This window comes from Dasypus novemcinctus, chromosome 2 (genome assembly GCF_030445035.2).
Source record: "Dasypus novemcinctus isolate mDasNov1 chromosome 2, mDasNov1.1.hap2, whole genome shotgun sequence".
NCBI lineage: Eukaryota > Metazoa > Chordata > Mammalia > Cingulata > Dasypodidae > Dasypus > Dasypus novemcinctus.
In genome coordinates this window covers 34,210,962-34,229,747 of record NC_080674.1, presented here as the reverse complement: position 1 = coordinate 34,229,747, position 18,786 = coordinate 34,210,962, and the positions used below count along the sequence as shown (strand labels likewise).

General features: G+C 38.8%; 1 protein-coding gene across 2 annotated transcripts in view; it reads right to left on the bottom strand.

Moving 5' to 3' along the window:
- CDH6 (cadherin 6) overlaps nt 1–18,786 on the bottom strand; it is a 132,647-nt gene that overhangs the window by 57,994 nt on the left and 55,867 nt on the right. For both annotated transcript variants that reach the window (XM_023582645.2, XM_071207619.1), the window contains one exon: nt 489–844. In XM_023582645.2, coding sequence (XP_023438413.2) covers nt 489–716 — 228 coding nt within the window. In that variant the 5' untranslated portion in view covers nt 717–844. The remainder of the gene's footprint in view (nt 1–488; nt 845–18,786) is intronic.

Genomic DNA, 18,786 nt, shown 5'->3' with positions numbered 1-18,786 from the left:
CTCCACTGGCTTCGGGAATGAACAGCACCTTGGCAGAGCCAGGAAATAGTTAATTTGAACCTGGCCAAGGCACTGAAGTGCAGAAGGGTGGCTTTCAGAATGAGAAAAAGGAACTTCCCATCCCTCACACTCTAATCACTCTCTTCCTACTTTTAATACACTCCACTTTATAAAATAACCGGACCACATTTTTTTTTTTCAAGCGAAAGTAAAAATTAAAGGATTTATGATAATCCTATGCAGTGGTTGTGGGCGTTTCATTTTCAACTGAAAGCATTTTCTCCTTCTTTGTTGCAGCGCTAACATTTCTCAGCTACCTGCTACAGTCTTCTTACTGAAACTACTCAAGTGGAAAAAAAATGTCTTACCAGATAAGCAACAATTCTTACTATGGTCGGGGAATAGTTCACATACTCCCCGTCTATTTTTCGAAGTAACCTCTTCAGGCTTTTAAAACCAGAGTGTCAAAGCGCCCAAAGGAGTCCTACCTTGCCCACATACTGATAATCGGATCCTGTGTATTCTTCCAGGAGAAAGAACTGATTCCACATCCAGCTCCTTTTTGAACGGTTCAGCTCATTTTTGCTGCTTCCAGAGAGCTCCAAGGCCCTTTTCTTTACCGGGAAACCACTAGTCCTCTTAGATAACGGAGTGGAGAAAGTTGGGTAGGGCTGACCGACCCAAAAGAGCAGCAAGAAGTAGCGGTAAGTTCTCATTCTGGTGACACAGTCGAGCTTCTGTGCAGCGAGCCCCCTCTCCTTGAAGTTCCTTTGATCACGGCGCTATATGCAGCCTCATTCCCCCTTCCTTCCTTGATGTTCTTTGCTTGGCGCTCAGAGGATATCTGCAAAGAATAATAACATATCCAGCATTTTAAGTGGTGCTTAAAATTCAGCGTTAGAGCAAACAAACTGGAAAAAGAGGACAGAAATTTGAATAGCAAAAAAAAAAAAAAAGTTGGCTATCTTATTTCGAGAGGAGGAGAATGGTCTTTTAGAGATGGTACCTGCTGGGTAGGAAGCTGGTGCCCCCTTTCTTCCTTTCTATCACTTAAACATCCCGTTTTAAGTAATAGCCTTGTTGTGGGTCAACATGCCAGGGAGGATTTTCACTAACCCTTTACCTCCGGATATGTGGGCTGAGATCTGGTTAGAAGAAGCGAGTTTGTGTTTCTGAGTCCATTTGCATATTTCTCTTCATGAGCAAGGTTAAGGCAAAGACTATCACAGACAGTTTCAACTCAATCAAAAGGGGACAATGTTGAAATTTCACTAGAACGTTCCGAGTACCCATGATACTCCAGGTATGAGCCAAGGCAGAGAGCCTGTTCTGGGGACTTTTGGCTTCTGAGATGTGCTGGATACAATGGTTTGGGGTCACATAAGGGTTAACCAAGGTGAGAAAAGACCCCATGCCTTTCCTTCAGAATGTGTATTAGCATATTGAAGTCTCCATGCAATCTTGCAATGAGGAGGAGGAGGAGAAGGAGGAGGTGAAGGAGGAGGAGAAGTCTATATTAATCTAGCATTTCCCAAACTTTCTTTTCCTCATAAGCCCTTATAACATTAAAGGATAGATTCATGAGCAAGCAACTGAATTCGTATTCTATAGAATATGAGAATTAAATCAGCAATTCTCTTCAAATTTCATGGGGAGAATACTCGACTTTTATCTCGAAATTTGACTTGTGTCATAAGCATTCAAGTATATACATTAAAATTGGTCAAAAAATGTCTATGTAATTTTCACAAGTCAATCAGACACATCAGTATGACAGCCAGGGAAATGGAGTGCAGGAAGGGTAAAAAAAAAGCTAGCTGTTATACTTGTGGGTAATAATTTTGCATGACAAATCTTTTATTTCCAAGAACACAACCTAGCATTTACAAAAATCCTGGGGCCAGACTGCTTGGCAAAGCTGTCCCAAATTGGTTTACTAGTTTATGCAATTAAAGTGATATATGCTTACATCCCCTTCTTAAACTTTTCCACATGAAAAAATTAACAAATTATTTGCTTCTTTATCTTATTATTTGATACAGGAAAAATATTTTCTTAAATAACACCAACTAAAAAAAAATCAAGTGTTTTCTTATGTAGAACACAATAGTAACCAACCAGTTAAACTTTAGACAATGCAAATAAAGAAATACATTTATGGTAATCTGATCAGTTTAGTGTTTTTTCTCCTTGTCAGAAAAGATTTGTTCACTTGGCTTCTATTATTCTACCAGGCAAATAAACATGTGGCTATTTTCTTAAAAAAATTTTTTTTTCTAACAATGAGTAATGATAGCCACCTAACATGTGGCTTAGCAAAAGCTTTTTGTTAGAATATAAGTGAAATATTTCATAGTGTTCAGCATTTTTAAACCTTTATTTCATTATTATGTATCTTCTTGACAGCAGGCTGGGGAAGTTGAAAATTCCACAGGTGAGTAAATTAGTACTGTGACAATTAGTCTTGCTGGAAAAATGCCAGGCAACAGTATACCTGTCATTTTGTGACTTTGGGATAAGTGCAGAGTGACTGAAGATCAGTTAGGTAAGGCTGATACTTCTCTCTTTTCATGAGGGTACATAAAGGGGACTGAGGGCACATATGGAGAAAAGCCCTCCAAAGACATCCAATCATTTTTACTAGTAAAGATTACACTAAGGTTTATTCAGGGGAAATTACATTTTTCTTGATTTCCCACATTCTCCATTATTTGCATAGACAAATCCTGCAGTGAAGAATTACACGTCTGCTGCTGTGCTCCGCGTGCGCCCCATGGTGTTGGCAGGAAAGAGGCATACAGAGAATGGAGGTGTCAGCTCTTTAAAAGGCAGACTCCCAAAGGCCATTCCAAAGAAAAATCGATCCCTGTGGGTGTTGTATGCAAACTCTACAAGCTGTTGTCACTTGAATATTAAATATTAGTTCTTTTAAATATCACAGATACCAAAATGTCAAGTAGTTCTTAATTTTTCTTTTCTTTTTTTTGCTTAGTTGGTAATGAGCTTTTAAACTGATGCAAATTTAAGCAATATTTCCAAGTGTGCCATCACATCAAGTTTGACTACAACCCTGCTCTTTTTGTGTCAGCTTGACAGGGTGTGTCCTTGTTAAAAACTCAATATGCAAAATGGAATTCCTAGGCTCCACTTATATTTGCCATTAGCTTTTTAGAAGGATAGATTTCTCTTGAAATTCTATAGTTAAAATAAAGCCCACAAAACCTTTAAACTGTTGCATATGTACCTTATCAATTCTCATTTAACACTTCCTAATAAAGTGGGGTTTCACAGAGGTTAAGGCCAGACTACGTGGATTTAAATCCAGGTTCTGCCATTTAGTCGCTGTGACCTTGGGCAAGTTGGTTAATCTTACTGTACCTGTTTCTTCTTCTGTAAATGGGGATAATTATAGTCTCTACCTCATAAGGTGTTGTGAGGATTAAATGACTTATTACACGTAAACCAGTTAGACAGTGCTTGACCATTGGTAAATGCTTACTACATGTTAACCATTATTATCATTATTTATGTTGCATGTACAGAATCCATGTAGAATGCACTGCAAAAGTCTGGAAAAGGTAGCATATTTCTTGTTGGGGATTGAATCATACCTTCCACAAAAGGCAATTTCAGGTCCCAACCCTTGGTCCTATGGGTGTGAATCCATTTGTAAACAGGAACTTTGAAGATGTTGTTAGTTTAGGTGTGTTCACACTTAATGAGGGTGGACCTTAATATGGTTGAAGTCCTTGTAAGTCGAGGAAATTGGACACAGAGAGAAGTGACAGGGAGGAGCCAGAAGCTGGAAGTCAACGGAAACCAGAAGAGAGTGATGATGCCGGAGTCAAATGCATTGCCATGTGATGGGGAAGCCAAGGACTAAGGAGGGCCAGCAGCCAGCCCCAGAATGGCACAGTCTTCAAGGGGAAGCATTGCCTTGCTGATGCCATGACTTTGGACTTTTCCTAGCCTCAAAGCAGTGAGTCAATAAATTTCTATCGTTGACACCAATCCCATTGTATGGTTTTTGTTTTAGCAGTCTAAAAACTAGAACCTCCTTCCTTCTTCCCTTGCCCCCTCCCCCCTTTCATTTTCCTTTTCAAGAAGCATTTCCAAGCATGTCAAAATTCTTTTAGATTTAACAATATTTTAAAAGTTAAAATTAATTCATTCACTCACTGTTTTCCTTGGCGTGAACTTCAATTCAGCATTTAATAGAAACTGAGTAGAAACAGAGAAAGCAGATGATACCCTACTCCTTACTATCACTGCTTGTATGAAGAAGAAAGTAGCAAAAGGGAAAGTTCCCTGGAGGATGGACTGACTCTTTTATAGACTGTGTGCATTTTTTCCTTTCCATTTTATTATGTTATGGTTTAACAATAATCTTTGCTTTATTGAAGTGAGTGAAAAAAATCAGAACTAGCTTCAACTTAGTGATTTTGTCCTTGGAGAAATGGTACTGGATCAACACATCCTCTTGTACTTAGAAGACTGACATTTTTCTAACATTCTATCAGAAATTAATTTCATGTGTTTGAAATGAATGGTATATATATTTTAGATATTAATTGACATTAACACATGAAATGGGAAAAAAATCAACACCTTCCAAGCATTCCTTTAAAAGCAAAAACCAGGATTCTTCCAATGCCGAATGGCCAAGCGATCAAGTAAATGAAGGAAAGGCTGCACATCTTTGAGAAATGTGATGAATAAAGCTGTTGACTTCTGATCAGTCAAAATACAAGAGAACCACGTGTCAAGTAGTAATCATATGTGGTGGCTCATTTTGTCATTTTACAAGAAGTAAATCCAAAAGGACAAAGTGGTAAGGGCAAATGTGGTACTGAATTTTAAAATAAGATATGGTTATTCAGCCAGAAAAAACCCAGAAGGTTAGCAGGAGGGGAGAGAAAGCAAAACAAATACATCTTTTCTCCTCTCGTATTCTCTCGTGGCATAAGAGCAAATCCATCAGAAGCATCAAAACCTCGATAAAAATAGAAACCGGACTGCCTAATTACAGCTTAATGATGGTTTAGCAACGGACTTAAAAAGTGATTTAATAGGTCACGTCTCTACTTTTCATTTTCTATTTGTTGAGATCTAGACTTGATGGGAACTTTCTATTTCTTATAGGCAATCATTCGTAAGCTCTGAAATTTGACATGCAAAACTAGGTCATCCAGCGAAATAGTTTGAATCTTTGCTAAAGCCTTATTTTAGTGATGTGTAGATGGTAAATTAAGATGTTTATGGATAGCAGGCCAAGGCCCACAAAATACAGGCAATTACATACTTTGAAAAATTATTTGTCTGGCAGCCAATAAACAGGTATAAAGGTTTAACCTTTACAAGAGTACATAGTCAAGTCCAGTTTTTATTTAATGCATGCCTTTTGGGAGGAGATGGGGCCTCTTTAATTCATGTTGTCCAAATTTAGAATATGTATAATGCAGAAACTGGGCTGAAGTTTTCCTTTGATTAGCAAAACCCTTTCCCCTAGATTATTGAAAATTAATAGTGTAAAACTATATCAGGGGCATATACACTGAGAGGACAAACCAGTGTCTTCAAGTTCCCTCAAGTACTTTCCTATCACCTTTTATTTGCAAATAATTAATATGCTAATTAGAAACTTTCTCTATGGATTGAATTGCTTCTCCAGTGACTTTTGTTAGATAACATTTGAATGACTCAACTGTTCCATTTGGCTTTGAAATACTGATTCTATTACACTATTTACAAGTAAACAAATAAGTAAATATTAGATTTGAAAGCAATATAATTACTTTAAAGTTTAGGATTCAAACATGGCATATCTTTGTCCTGGTGTTCTTGATGAATTCCAGTCAGTGCAATATTACTATAATGTTATCTAGGCTTACAGATTATACTAAGCACATTCATTCTTTGGTATGCAGTGCCTGACCTTTGGTATTGAAAGCACAGTAAGTATGCAGTCAACCAATATTATTTATATACTTTAATCACTTACCATTGTAAGAGAATGTTTTAAAATCAAGAATGAAATTGTTTTCTTCGAATAAATGCTGTCGCACAAAAACACTGTAGAATAATTCTTTGCATGATGCTACTCACAGAAGACATTTCTGTAAATACTGTCTACACTTAAATCATCCTAACCCATTGGCATAACCCATTAGCATGGTACTCTTTTCGGCATCTACATCGTAAATCACTTCCTTGTTAATTTTCCATTCATTTCCTCACATTTTATCATCAATGAAGTAGAAAACAGCTGGTTATTTATGACTGCTCAATATCCCTCCTGACCTTACTGCACTCCAAAGTGTGAGACCTAAATTCCTCTAGTACCACGCTGTCTTGCAGTGGAATGGGAGAGAGGATGCATTTACCCCATTAAATCCTAGCAAATTAAAGACCTAATTGTGATATCAGGATTAATCAATCAGAGTGAAGTCGAAGGAAAATACAAATAAATCTTTTAAAAATGTATATTATTTATTCCAAGGGAAGAGTTTTAGAGCCAATTAAGTTTGCTCAAGATCAATTTACTGACCACCTGAAAACACTTGATTTAAATACGTGTCCACGTGCTATGAACAAAAATAAATACATATTGCAGTCGACCTTCTAGAAGTGGTGACATAGGCTAGAACCAATTTTTGGTCAGGATTTTACATGAAGCCTTCACCTCTAAACCTCCATTTCATTTTTCTGTAAATGTCAAAGTCACTGTTGAGTAAAATTGGTGCAGTTTGGCATGTGTAATGATCTCCATTGAAATGTGTCAAATAGCTTTGGCACCTCTCCCCGTGTAGCACTTTTCTTGTGCCAGTGAATCATTATGGCAACAACCATCAAATGATGCCTGATTTTTTTGTAAATGTTTATATTTGTGGATAATATGCCAATCTGTTTGCAAACTGGTGTATTTCCAGATGAAGCTACTTCAACAGTATTCCCCTCATTCTAAAATCATATTCCACGCATTGCATTAATGAAGATAAAATGGAATGTGTCACGGGTCGTAGAATGGTGTATTATAGGTAGTGGAGTTTCAAGGAGTGTTTGTTGAGTTGAAATACTCACTTGAAACAAACAAAACATCCACACTTGAATAGGAGGACAAAAACAAAGTTCTTTTTCCATACGGAGAGAAGTTCAAACTATTTTAATATGGAAGGAGGTACTGGGATATGATGAAGAGCAGACCGAAGCACGCCGTCTGTCTGGGTTAGCATCTCAGCACTGGCTGGGCAAGTTTACGGGACCAGTCTGGGTCTCAATTTCTTTCTTTCTTTATAAAGTGGGATGGTAAATCTAGTACCTCCCTTATAGGACAGCTGTGAGGATTAAATGACTTCATTAATGTGAGTTATTGTCTATCAGGATGGCTACCAAACCCTAAGCTGGTAAAGAACGTCTTAACAGAGTTGTAAAACATTAGCCATCCTTGGGCTACATTTGTTTCTTGTGCATTTTGTTTTGTTTGGGCTTTTACAATGAAAGAAAATTAAATCAGTTGCTAATCTTTAAAAAGCAGCAGATCCATGATTTTGGATTAACTTGAAACCTCAGCGGTGCTGGTGACACTTGCGTTCTGGGAGTGAAGGGAGGAGATGCATTGCCCGGAAGCAGTCCAGGCATTCCCTGGCTCGTCATCCTCCCCACTGCTCTTTATTGATTCTCCCCCGCTGGGGCCTTGTGTTCAATTGCCATTTACCATCTCACTTTCACTGTGTTTTTCTTAGACGGGCTTGCTTCATTCCTTTACACATCCTGTCTGGCTCCTGAGGGCCTTTGAGTTTGTGGACCCTGGCTTTTTCCCCAAAGATTTACACATGGGAACAAAGGAGAAGAGAAGGCATTTTAATTAGCTATTCATGGTATGAATTTTAAACATTTCTACAGCAGACTGTTTAGGTTGCAGAAATGTATGAAAGACTTGGTTTCATATTACTCTGCTGGTACGATAGGTTCTCAGGCAGCGACATTAATTCTTTTGGACTCAGCCATTTAAGACAATGAAGCTTGAACAAGACTGGAAAATGTCAAAACTCATTTACACATTCAAGTGAATGATTTCAGTGAGTTTGCTCTTCTTCTAATGATTCAGAGAAAGGGCAGCTTGAGAATATAGGCTGGGAGCTGTGACCAGGAGAGAAGGGCCCCTTAAGTGGGCATGGATGGTGTTGGTGTGAGGGTGGGGAGAGGGGGGGAAGGATCCCAAACAGGTTTATTAAATTGCAAAAGGATTCACATGGTGGGTTTTACCATTAACTAATTGTGAAGCCTGGCCCATCACTGGTGATTTTTAAGGTCCAGTCTTACATAAAATGTTACGAGGAGTGGAGACTTATTTTTGCTGATACAGTGTCTAAGTCTTTCATCAATGAGACGGAGTCTAATTCACAAATACTAATAATACTAGCTAACGTTTGCTGTGTTCCAGTCACTGAACTTCATTATGTGCCAGGCACTGGGCTAAGCACATTACAGGCACATTTTCATTTGATTCTCATGACAACCCTGGGAGATGGTTGTGGCAGATTGATATTATTTATGATTTCCAAAAAGAGATATTTGATTATGTTTGTAAACTGGTCTGTTCCTCTGAGCGTGATTGTATTAGGTTCAGCTGTGATGCCTTTGATACACTTACTAGAAAATGACCTTGACTAAAAGGGTCAACTTGGACCAGCAGAATATCTCAGTCTACATATAATATCAGGAGTTAAAAATGCTTTTTGATCGGAATCAAGGTGGAAATGGAAAGGACAAATGAGTTTATATGGCTATGAGTCTCCAAAAAGAGCCAGGAGGCTATCAGAGGGGTTGCCCTTATGCACAGCTCAGCAGAGACCCAGAGACAGATAAAGTAGATACAACCCCAGGTATTGGTTCTTCTGAGGGCTACAGAGACCCACAGGTTCTATGGTCATGGCAGATGGAGTTCAGTGCCATGTCAGTTGGCCCTTCTTTGGAGTTTGTGTTTCTGTGTGATAGAGCTGGACTCAGATGTGATCTTTGTTCACAAGCCTCTCCTGTTACTTTTACCAGAACTGTAGTTGCTGCTGGGGTTTATTTTTTATACCCAGGAGATCTGAATCTCTGGACTGACCATACGATAGCCAGGCCCTGAGCCTCAACAATCTTCAGCTCCTACACTCTGATTTATTGGACCTACCCCACTCAGCTAACATGGAGTTGAAGAAAGGTCAACCACCACACCATGGAGCCAAGAGTGCCTATAACTGAAAGCAGGAGGATTGCATCCAGCATCCACGTGGAATCTAAGCCCCCTCTTGATACAGATGTGGAGTGGACACAACCATTCCAAGGTCCACAGGATGGAGGAATAGAATATGGATTAAAGTGGATTTACTGATATTCTATTCATGAACTATAATGATTAGTAATCGAAGAAAATTGGCATTGGTGTGGAGAAAGTGGCCATGGTGGCTGCTGGGTGTGGGGAATGGGAGGAAGAGATGAAATGTGGAGGTGTTTTCAGGACTTGGAGTTGTCCTGGGTGATGCTGCAGGGACAGTTACTGGACATTGTATGTCCTCCCATGGCCCACTAGGTGGAACGTGGGAGAGTGTGGGCTATGATGTGGGCCACTGACCATGAGGTGCAGCGGTGCTCAGAGATGTATTCACCAAATACAATGAATGTCTCATGATAATGGATGAGATTGTTGCTATGGGGGGAGGAGTGGGGTGAGGAGGGTTGGGGGTATATGGGGACCTCATATTTTTTTAATGTAATATTAAAAAAATAAAGACAAAAAAAAAAGATTAGGGCTTTGATTTGACCATGTCATTAGGGCGACTAAGTTTGAGTTCCTGCCTGCTTTGTGAGCTATGTAAATGGACACTCAGTCAAGGAGGCACACAGACGTAAATACACAGAAAAAGAAATACAGAGGAATAGTGAGAGCTCCACAGACATGGAAGAGGAATGAACTTTGATCCTGTGGCCCTGGGAAGAGAGATGACACGTTTGCCTGAGAGTCTACAGCTGATCTCGTGATGAGACCAGAGCAGCTGAGCCTGGAAAGAAATAAGCCATCCAGTCTACTACTGAGATCGGAAGAAGCTGGACCCACGGAGCCTTAAGAGGAAGAGGAAGGCTGAACCCTCACAGACATATCTGCTTCAACACATGGCAACAGACATTTGGTGAGGAAGTATCTCTTATGGTACCTTGTGTTGGGCTCTTTAGGCCATTATAACTGTAAGCTGCTTCCCCAAATAAATACCTGTTATAAAATCCAACAGATTTCTGGTATTTGTATCTGCACCCCTTTGCCTGACTAATACAGTGGTTAATATTCTTTCAATATCAGCAGACAAGAAACTGAAGTTTGGAGAGGTTGAATATCTTGTCCAACGCCATGCAATCGATACCTGGAGAAGCCAGGATCCTTCTGGATATCAGACTCAGAAGTCCTCACTCTGAATTCCCCTTTCTAGGGGGTCATGCCAGACTGCTGCCCATGATAAGCACTCCATATAGCTGTAACCTTTGAATTGAGCCTTCAGGACTCCCATGACAAAATAACTCCAGTTTTTGCCGACTGGTAAAAATAGCTGCCACCAAGCTTGTAAGCTAAATAAGAATAGCAAACAGGTCATTCTATGCCAGGTAAAAGGATAAATGCTCGACAAACATGTAAATCTTATAGTAATCCTTTGAGATGGGGGCCAAATTGCTCTTCCCTGTCTTAGAGATGAGAAACACAGGCTTAGAGAGTCAGAATGCTTTGCCCCAGGGTACACAGCCACTGAATAGCAGAATTTGGATAAGACATAGCTAATCTAGAGGCTCTTGCTTCTCAACAGCATCAACTACCTCATTCGCACTTTGCTCATGGAAACAGCATCTAGGTTTTATTGACTCTCATTTCTGACAAAATTCTAACAAACTCAAGGCCAGGTTTCCAATACCCAGCAAATTGGAAGAAGGGGGCAAGGACTGTGGGAGGTAGGCATAGCGACAGTAGTGGAAAGCGGTAGATGAAATGCTGGGATGTTCATTTATTTTACAAATGTTACGGATGAACATTTGTAAAATAAATGAATGGATGGATGAATGCATGAACAATCGAATGTAAGAATGACTACATGAATTCATGACTGTGAATACCAACTGTAAGAATGAACATAGGACTACGTCACAGCCCTGGAAAGCACTGCCGTGTTTCAAATACAGCATGCCTCTCTACTTAACCTTGCCCAAAGAGAGGTCTGGCCATTGACCTCAGCTCCTGGGAGGTGGTCCTCCTGATAGGTGTGCCATTGCTTACTTTGGGACTCTGGCCCAGGCAGTCTAACATAGTGATTTAGGATGAGGGTTTTAGGCCGTGTGGCATCAGTTCTCCCTCCAGAGGGGCTGGAGACTAAAGGTCAGCTATGCAGACAGTGCAGTCCAAGGACAGGGGTGCCCAACCCCCTGCTTCCTGCCTGGTGCCCGCCACGCCCTCTTGTCCCCGCCCCTCCCCCCCAATCTTTGTAGGCTCTGCCCACAACTCTCAGAACCGTGTGGGGTTTTCCTGGGACCTTGTAGAGGATGTGATTTCACAGAAGACAGCCACCCCACCCCCGCCCCCCCCCCACACCCACACCTCCTTTCTTGTCTCCTGGGGAAGAGGGGTCACCTACAATGAGAATGAGGCAGTTTGACACCGGTCACAAAACAAAAGTATTTTTGAACAGTCGAAAAAAGGAAAAAATGAAAACTCTGAGCACCAAGGCTCAGGTGAGCGTCCCTGGTTGGCAAAACTTTGGTGCATATTGTTGCATCATGGCCAGTAAGAGGGGAAGTAATACTGTCCATGACTTTGGGGGGTGGTGCTTGACTGGAAGTTTTGTGTTTGGCTCCTTCTGGACTCTGCCTTAAACATCTCTTCCATTGGATGATTTTAATCTGTATTTTTTCCCCTGCAATAAGCTGTGACTATGAGTGTAACAGCTTTTAGTAAGCTTTGTGAGTCCTAGTAAATTATCCAACCCTAGGGTGGGTTTGGGAACCTGTGGAACTGCCATTGGGGTCTTGTGAGCTGCTCCATCTAACTCTACAGTTGGCTTAACTCTCATCTCAAGGTAGGGTGACACGGCAGAAAGAGACAGTGAGACCTAACTCCCTGGTCTTCTAAATATCACTCAAACTGCTTTGGACAGTAATCTTGACGATATTTATTATGCATACCCCTAAGTCCTCAAATCAAACATTCAAGAGAAATTGGACCTTTTCTTAATTGAGCCAGGTCATCACTATGAATATTTGTGTGCTGTATTTGCAGCCTGCTGGGTCTCTCCAGCTAGGCTGCTTCTCTGAGTTTTTGTTTTTCTTGTGTCAAACAAGGGCCTGGCATGCTAATATCCACAGACAGAATAGCATGGTGGTGAGAAGTGCACTCGTGTGAGTTTACCTGTTTGTGTCCTGGTATCAATCCATTTTAGCTCTGATAGGTTGACAAATGACTTGACATGCGTCTCAATTTCCTCATCTTTAAATTGGGAATAATAAAGATTTAGGGTCTAAGAGAAGGTACTCCACTTTTTTTTACCAAGTTCTAAAGAAATTAAGGCATAAAACAAAGGTGTGCTAGATGGAGCACAGAATATCGCCTTTATTACTAAAAAAAGCCAGGTTGGAAAGGTAGCTAAGAGCCAAGAGGGCTTGCTAAGTAATTAGGCAGACCCCTAAGGAGTTGGGGCAACATTTTATTTTGCTTTTTTTTTTTTTTTTTTTAAAAGAAAAGCAGAGAAGGTTCCTAGCTCTGGCTAGCAGGGCCCAGTTCCACAGGGCCAGAGGGAATGATTTTCTGCTCCCATCTCTGGCAGCTCAGGTATAGAACCTAAGGGTCTGAAGAAAATGCAAGGGAGGAATCTGTTTTAATCCCCAGTACTTAAAAAGATCATTAGAATAATCAGGGATGCTGACAGCCAGTATTTCACTTATTAATTACTGACAATTCTGTATTTAAAGCTTTGCATTTTGGAGCTGTTTACAGCATCACTACAAGGGAAAAAAGAGTGAATAATTTAAAGATAGGGAGCTTATAGTTTCCTTTAAAATATCTTTCACTTCAGATCAATCCATGCATTACAGGCAAAATGAATTCTTTTCCATCCCTCCTCACCTCTCCCATTACACCACTCACACACACGCGCGCGCGAGAATACGGCAAAAAGGGATAACAACCCAGTTTTTTATGTGCTTCGAACACTTTTGTTAGCATTGAAAAGCTACCATGGCTATTGTCACGCACAAGGATAGCACTATTTACAGGGGGTAACCCTTTACATCAAGTAATAAATGGAAAAAAATAACCAAAGCCCCATTTGCTTGTTGGAGAGCTTCATTCACTCCAAGTATTTTATGTAACACTTCATCTGCAGAGGATTCATAACCTAAATTATATGCTTCTCATAATATCTTAGTGTAATAACCTAGAAGAAATTCAATTTAGTAAATATCATGTAAGAGCTTTCCAGAGAGCAAGCCTACAGGGGTACTGCCACATTCCAAGGTTTGCTCCCTGAGACTAACTAGAGTAGAAGGGGGCTAATGTTAATGTGAACTGACCATCAAATTAAACTTGCATTTGACAGAAAGGCAATGTGCTCGAATGGGTTGCTTGATGCCTTATCAATTTTGATTGCCTTCATTTAAACACTTTAATTAGAACCTCTGTTTACTTGAGTCAAATTACGCATAAAATATCATGCAAACCATTTTAAAAGAGAATTTTAATTATACCAGTAAAGAAATGCCCTTGTTCAATGTTTACTAAACACTTGCCAGAACAAGTTAATTAATACATGTTTAAATAAGTGAAAGAAGAAGAAGGGAAACAACAAAAAAAATCACATTCATTTTTTGTCAAGTTTTACTGCAGTTGTCAAAGAAGTTCAATTTCTAATTTAACAACTGCACTGTCACAGCATACACATGTAATTATAAACAATGGGGCACCAGAACACAAGGAAGGCCAGTGGAAAGCTAATTCAAAATAATTGTGCATTGTTGTTTGATGTTCTGCAGTCATTAAATCAAGTACTTGTCAATTTTATTCATCAATTCATTTATTCCATGGTAGAATATCAGAATGTTCAGGTTATTTTTAAAACATACATTAGTAATATGGCCTTCTAATTATGAAAAGCTACAGAAAAATACTTTTCAATAGAAAGAACATGATATATAGAAAAAGAAAATTTTTGATGATGAGTATTCAGTTCTAATTCTAAAATGCAACCAGCTTTTCAAATTTACCTACCTTTTTCGATCCCCCATTTTCCCTGTCTATTAAAGTAAATCAGGGTTACTTGTGTTAGTAAAGATTGATTTTGGAAAGCAGTTGATAATCTACTAAAAAAATAAAATGAAATCAATCTCTGGGATATGCCCTTCTTAGCTCAGTACCTTTATGAAAAATCAGAAGAAAATTATCTAATATAATTTTGAAAATTTTTGGATAAGAAAATACAGAAATCCCATTAATGATTGCTTTCATTGAGAAAAAACTGTTATCAGTCCTGTTATAATTTGTTTCCATATTAACTGGTTGCCACATTTATCAAACCATGTAAGGAGCCTCGACCTGTGCAGGTCTGGGAAGTGACTTAGGAGCAGGCATCTTTAGCAACACTACTTGAAATTGTAGTGGTGGACGAGACAGGCGAGTTGAGGTGGTGAAGGGAGGTTTCCCTTTAAGTCTCAAATGGTTCATTATAAAAATTAAATAAGATAAAGTACTATGTAAAACATTCAGCACATTGCCACATAAGCAGCCAAAAATATTAGCAAGCACTATTATTGTTATTGTCTCCCAAGAGCTGATCATATGCTGTGTGAAAACAGTACATACAGGGGTCTGCAGATTTGTGCCCTTCGGATAAGTAAAGAACAATAAGACAAAGTATTGGAAAAGGCAGCCTACTTTAAAAAAACAAACTCCTCACCCAAAAGAAACTTTCACTTCTACCTATATTTTTCTTTAAAGAAGAAAACTTTATGCCTAGAAAGGGCAAGCTTTGATACTTAAGCATGCCATTGGCTTGCTCTTTAAATTCAGCTGGTAAGGGAAATCGAATTTTTGAATATATTTTCCCTAACAAAATAAGAACTTGAAGTGTCCACATATTTGCACACCTACCAATTATGAAATGAGTTTTCGTGAGTATGAGAACGAAGTCAAAATATAATTTAATCCAATAAACTACTGTCAAACACAGCTGAAGTTCCATTGGAGCATCAGGGACTGTTATTTGATTAGCGATTGTTTAATGGACTTTAGTACAACTGTTTATTTTTTCCACAGCATAGGGAAATGTTTTGTGAAATGAGCTTTTTGTCGTGATAAAGAATACACATGGGGAAGCAGATTTGACTCAACTGATAAAGCATCTGCCTACCATATGAGAGGTCCAGGGTTCAAACCCAGGGCCTCCTGACCCGTGTGGAGCTGGCCCATGCACAGTGCTGGTGTACGCATGAATGCCCTGCCACCTAGGAGTGCCGCCTGCATAGGGGAGCCCCACGCGCAAGGAGTGCACCCTGCAAGGAAAGCCGCCCCGTGCAAAAAAAATGCAGCCTGCCTGGCAGTGGCGCCGCACACACAGAGAGCTGACACAGCAAGATGACCCAACAAAAAGAGACACAGATTCCTGGTGCCACTGACAAGAATCCAAGTGGACACAGAAGAACACACAGGAAATGGACACAGAGAACAGACAACAGGGGTGAGGGGAAGGGGAGAGAAATTTAAAAAATTTTTTTAAAAAAAAGGTATACATATGTATGCATACATACATACATATATATAATATATATTCTAATCTATCTATCTATCTATCTATCTATCTATCTATCTATCTATCTGTCTGTCTGTCTGTCTATCTGTCTATCTATCCACTTTTTTTTTTTTATTTCAATACCTTCTTTAATAATGCTCTGAATTAATACAATAGTATGACTAATTACTGGGGAGGCAAGATGTTCAGTGGTTCTTTATTCTCTCCACCATCATTCAGGCAGGGACAGAAATAGGTATCTATCCACTTTTGAAACACCTTAAAAGCATCTTTGGGAGTCAAGCATTTCTGAGCTCCAGACTTTGGAAGATGGTTTGGCTCTGTCACTGACACAGAATTTCTTTCAGATGACAGTAAATAAAAATCAGTTATCCTTGGTTATAAATACACCATTACACATTTTCTTTAGCAACAGCAAAAATTTCAATGATTTGAATTGCAGCCAACGACAAATAATGCCAGAAGTGCAATACTTGGTGCTCCAGGTCATAGGCAACCATTAATTAAGATGCAAAGGATCAGCTTTAAAGGCCCCAAATACAGGAGTTTTGTTCCAGAATTTTTTGATGGGTATGGAATGAAATATCTAGAAAAAGCAGCTTCAGTGTTATAGGACAAGAAGGAATTGGGTACAATATTTTGCTTGTTCTGGAATTTTTAGTAAGTTCTCAAGTATCCTTTTTGAAAGTAGAAATGAATAATTTCACTTCTGGATTTTTATTTTCTGATGGAAAAATACCTAAGTTATGTTTTCTTTATTTCACTAATTCTTTATTTCACTAATTCAGTGAGTTTCGACTGTTAAATTTTCCATATTTGGATATGGAAATTTATGTGCTGTGGATCTCAAGGAAAATATTTTCCCCAAATCGCCTGCCAAGTGGCTAACAAATTATTTGCAAGAGACAATTCAAAATCTTTCATAATATCTAGATTCATTGACAGTATAATTGTATGTGTGTGTATGTGCGTGTGCATGTGAGTGTTTGCTAGTGGGAGATTTCTGGAATGCATAGATTTCCTCATGTTGCTTTATGGTTGTTGAGTTCAAACATGAAAAATTTTGAGAAAAAGATCAGAACAACTTGTTAGCCTCCAATTTATCATCCACCTGTACAAGATTTAATGGTTGTGTTAACCCAGAGTCTCAAGAATAATTATAGTATAAAACAAGCCCTTAAAGTAGAGAGATGAAAAGAACTATATAAAGGGAAGGCTGTCATGAAATAGAAATTGCAAAAGCAAGAGAACTTTCATCGTGTTGAGTAAGTACTTTACTAGGGGATTCTTTTTAAAATTAAGGTACCTAGCAAGTTGGAGGAAAATAAAATATGTATGATTAGCAGCAAATACCTTGGCCTAGAGTAGCTGGATATGAGTGGAAAAAGATGGAGAGGTGGTTATTTTTTTTCCCAAGTCATTACCAGCTTTAGTTCACAGAAACATTATTTCAAATGCTTGTGCTGAAAGACTGCTTTGAGGTCTGCTTTTAATTTGAGCAGTTAAATATCATATTCATACCAATGAATCCTTTTTTCTTGTTTTAATATCATTAGGACAAAAGCTTCCCTGGTCAGAGTGAATAATATAATATCTTAAAGAAGAAATACATAACACACATATTTAGTAAAAACCTTTAAGCCCATTTCCTTGTATTGGCCATGCACCTTTGTTTATATAAGATGGACTTTTAGTTTTTAAAACAAAACTACTTGAAGCCATCTGGAAAAATCTCCAGAATAAGATTTTAGCAAATAAATAAACTGAAATAGCTCTTTGTTGTTGAGTCTTCCTAGTTATATCTGTTTAGGTTGCAAGTTAATTTTATAGGGATGCCTTATTTTGTTACTACAGTTAGAGTAAGGCACACTTTTACATAAACTTGAAAAACTAACAACAAACAAGATAGAAGTCATCATAAAAGTCTGACCATAAATTCTATTGACAAGTTCTTTGAAAATTTTCTATATCTCAGAATACTCCTACCAACTGAAAAAAAAATTGTTTTTATGAAAAGTGAAGTAAACAATTTTTTAAAAAATAGAGCAAATCACCACTTTTCATTGCTCAACAGATTGCTTGCTGTCTGCACAACACTTACCACTGTTTATAAATAGAGAGAAGTGACTTTGGCACTTGATCTGTTTGATGAGAGACTGTTAAGTGCAATTAGCCAATGAGACACCAAGCCACCTGCCACAGTATCCTTGATTGTTTTCTTGTCTGGGACAATCCTTCCCCGTTGGTATGGGGATAGCAAAACGATATGTCACCAGACAGAGGCAGGCGAGCATTCTGATGAAGAGAAGGGACATTCTGAGGCAGCCGGATATAGGTTGAAACTTTTATTTTAGTTACATGACTTTGGATATTTTCCTTAACCTATTAAAAATTTTAGCTCTTCACCTTAAAAATGAGGATGATCATAACAGGTCCCTTACTATTTATACAAGTATAAAGAATGAGTAGATACATAATAGTTATTATTCCATCTTCCTTTTCGTAAAGGTATGATGAATTGATAACTTTGAGAACTTTTTATTTTTTCATCACTGCTTATTAGATACGGTAAACAGCTGACCCCCCAACTTTCCCCTACGGACCTCCTAAAAAAGAACCTTGGGAGGTCTGAGGGCAGACCCCAGAATGCAAAATTTATTGTCTTCAATTTTATCTTAAACACTCATGCATATTTTGCATCCTACTCAATAATAGGCCTAATCATTTTATTACCGAAATCACTTTTGCACCTTGAATGTTTTTGCAAATCTGATACTCCTGCATTGTCTTTACAACATGGTTTTGCCTCGGCCTGAGAACAGTGGCATGAGAAGTGATGGAGAAAGACACTGCAAATTCTGCTTTCTAGTGACATTGTTCAGGTGGTGGGTGGGGCGTCTCTCTCTGAAGGCTCCCCTGCCTTCTGGAAGGATAGGCTCTCACTTATGGGTTATCCTCATTGTTTCTA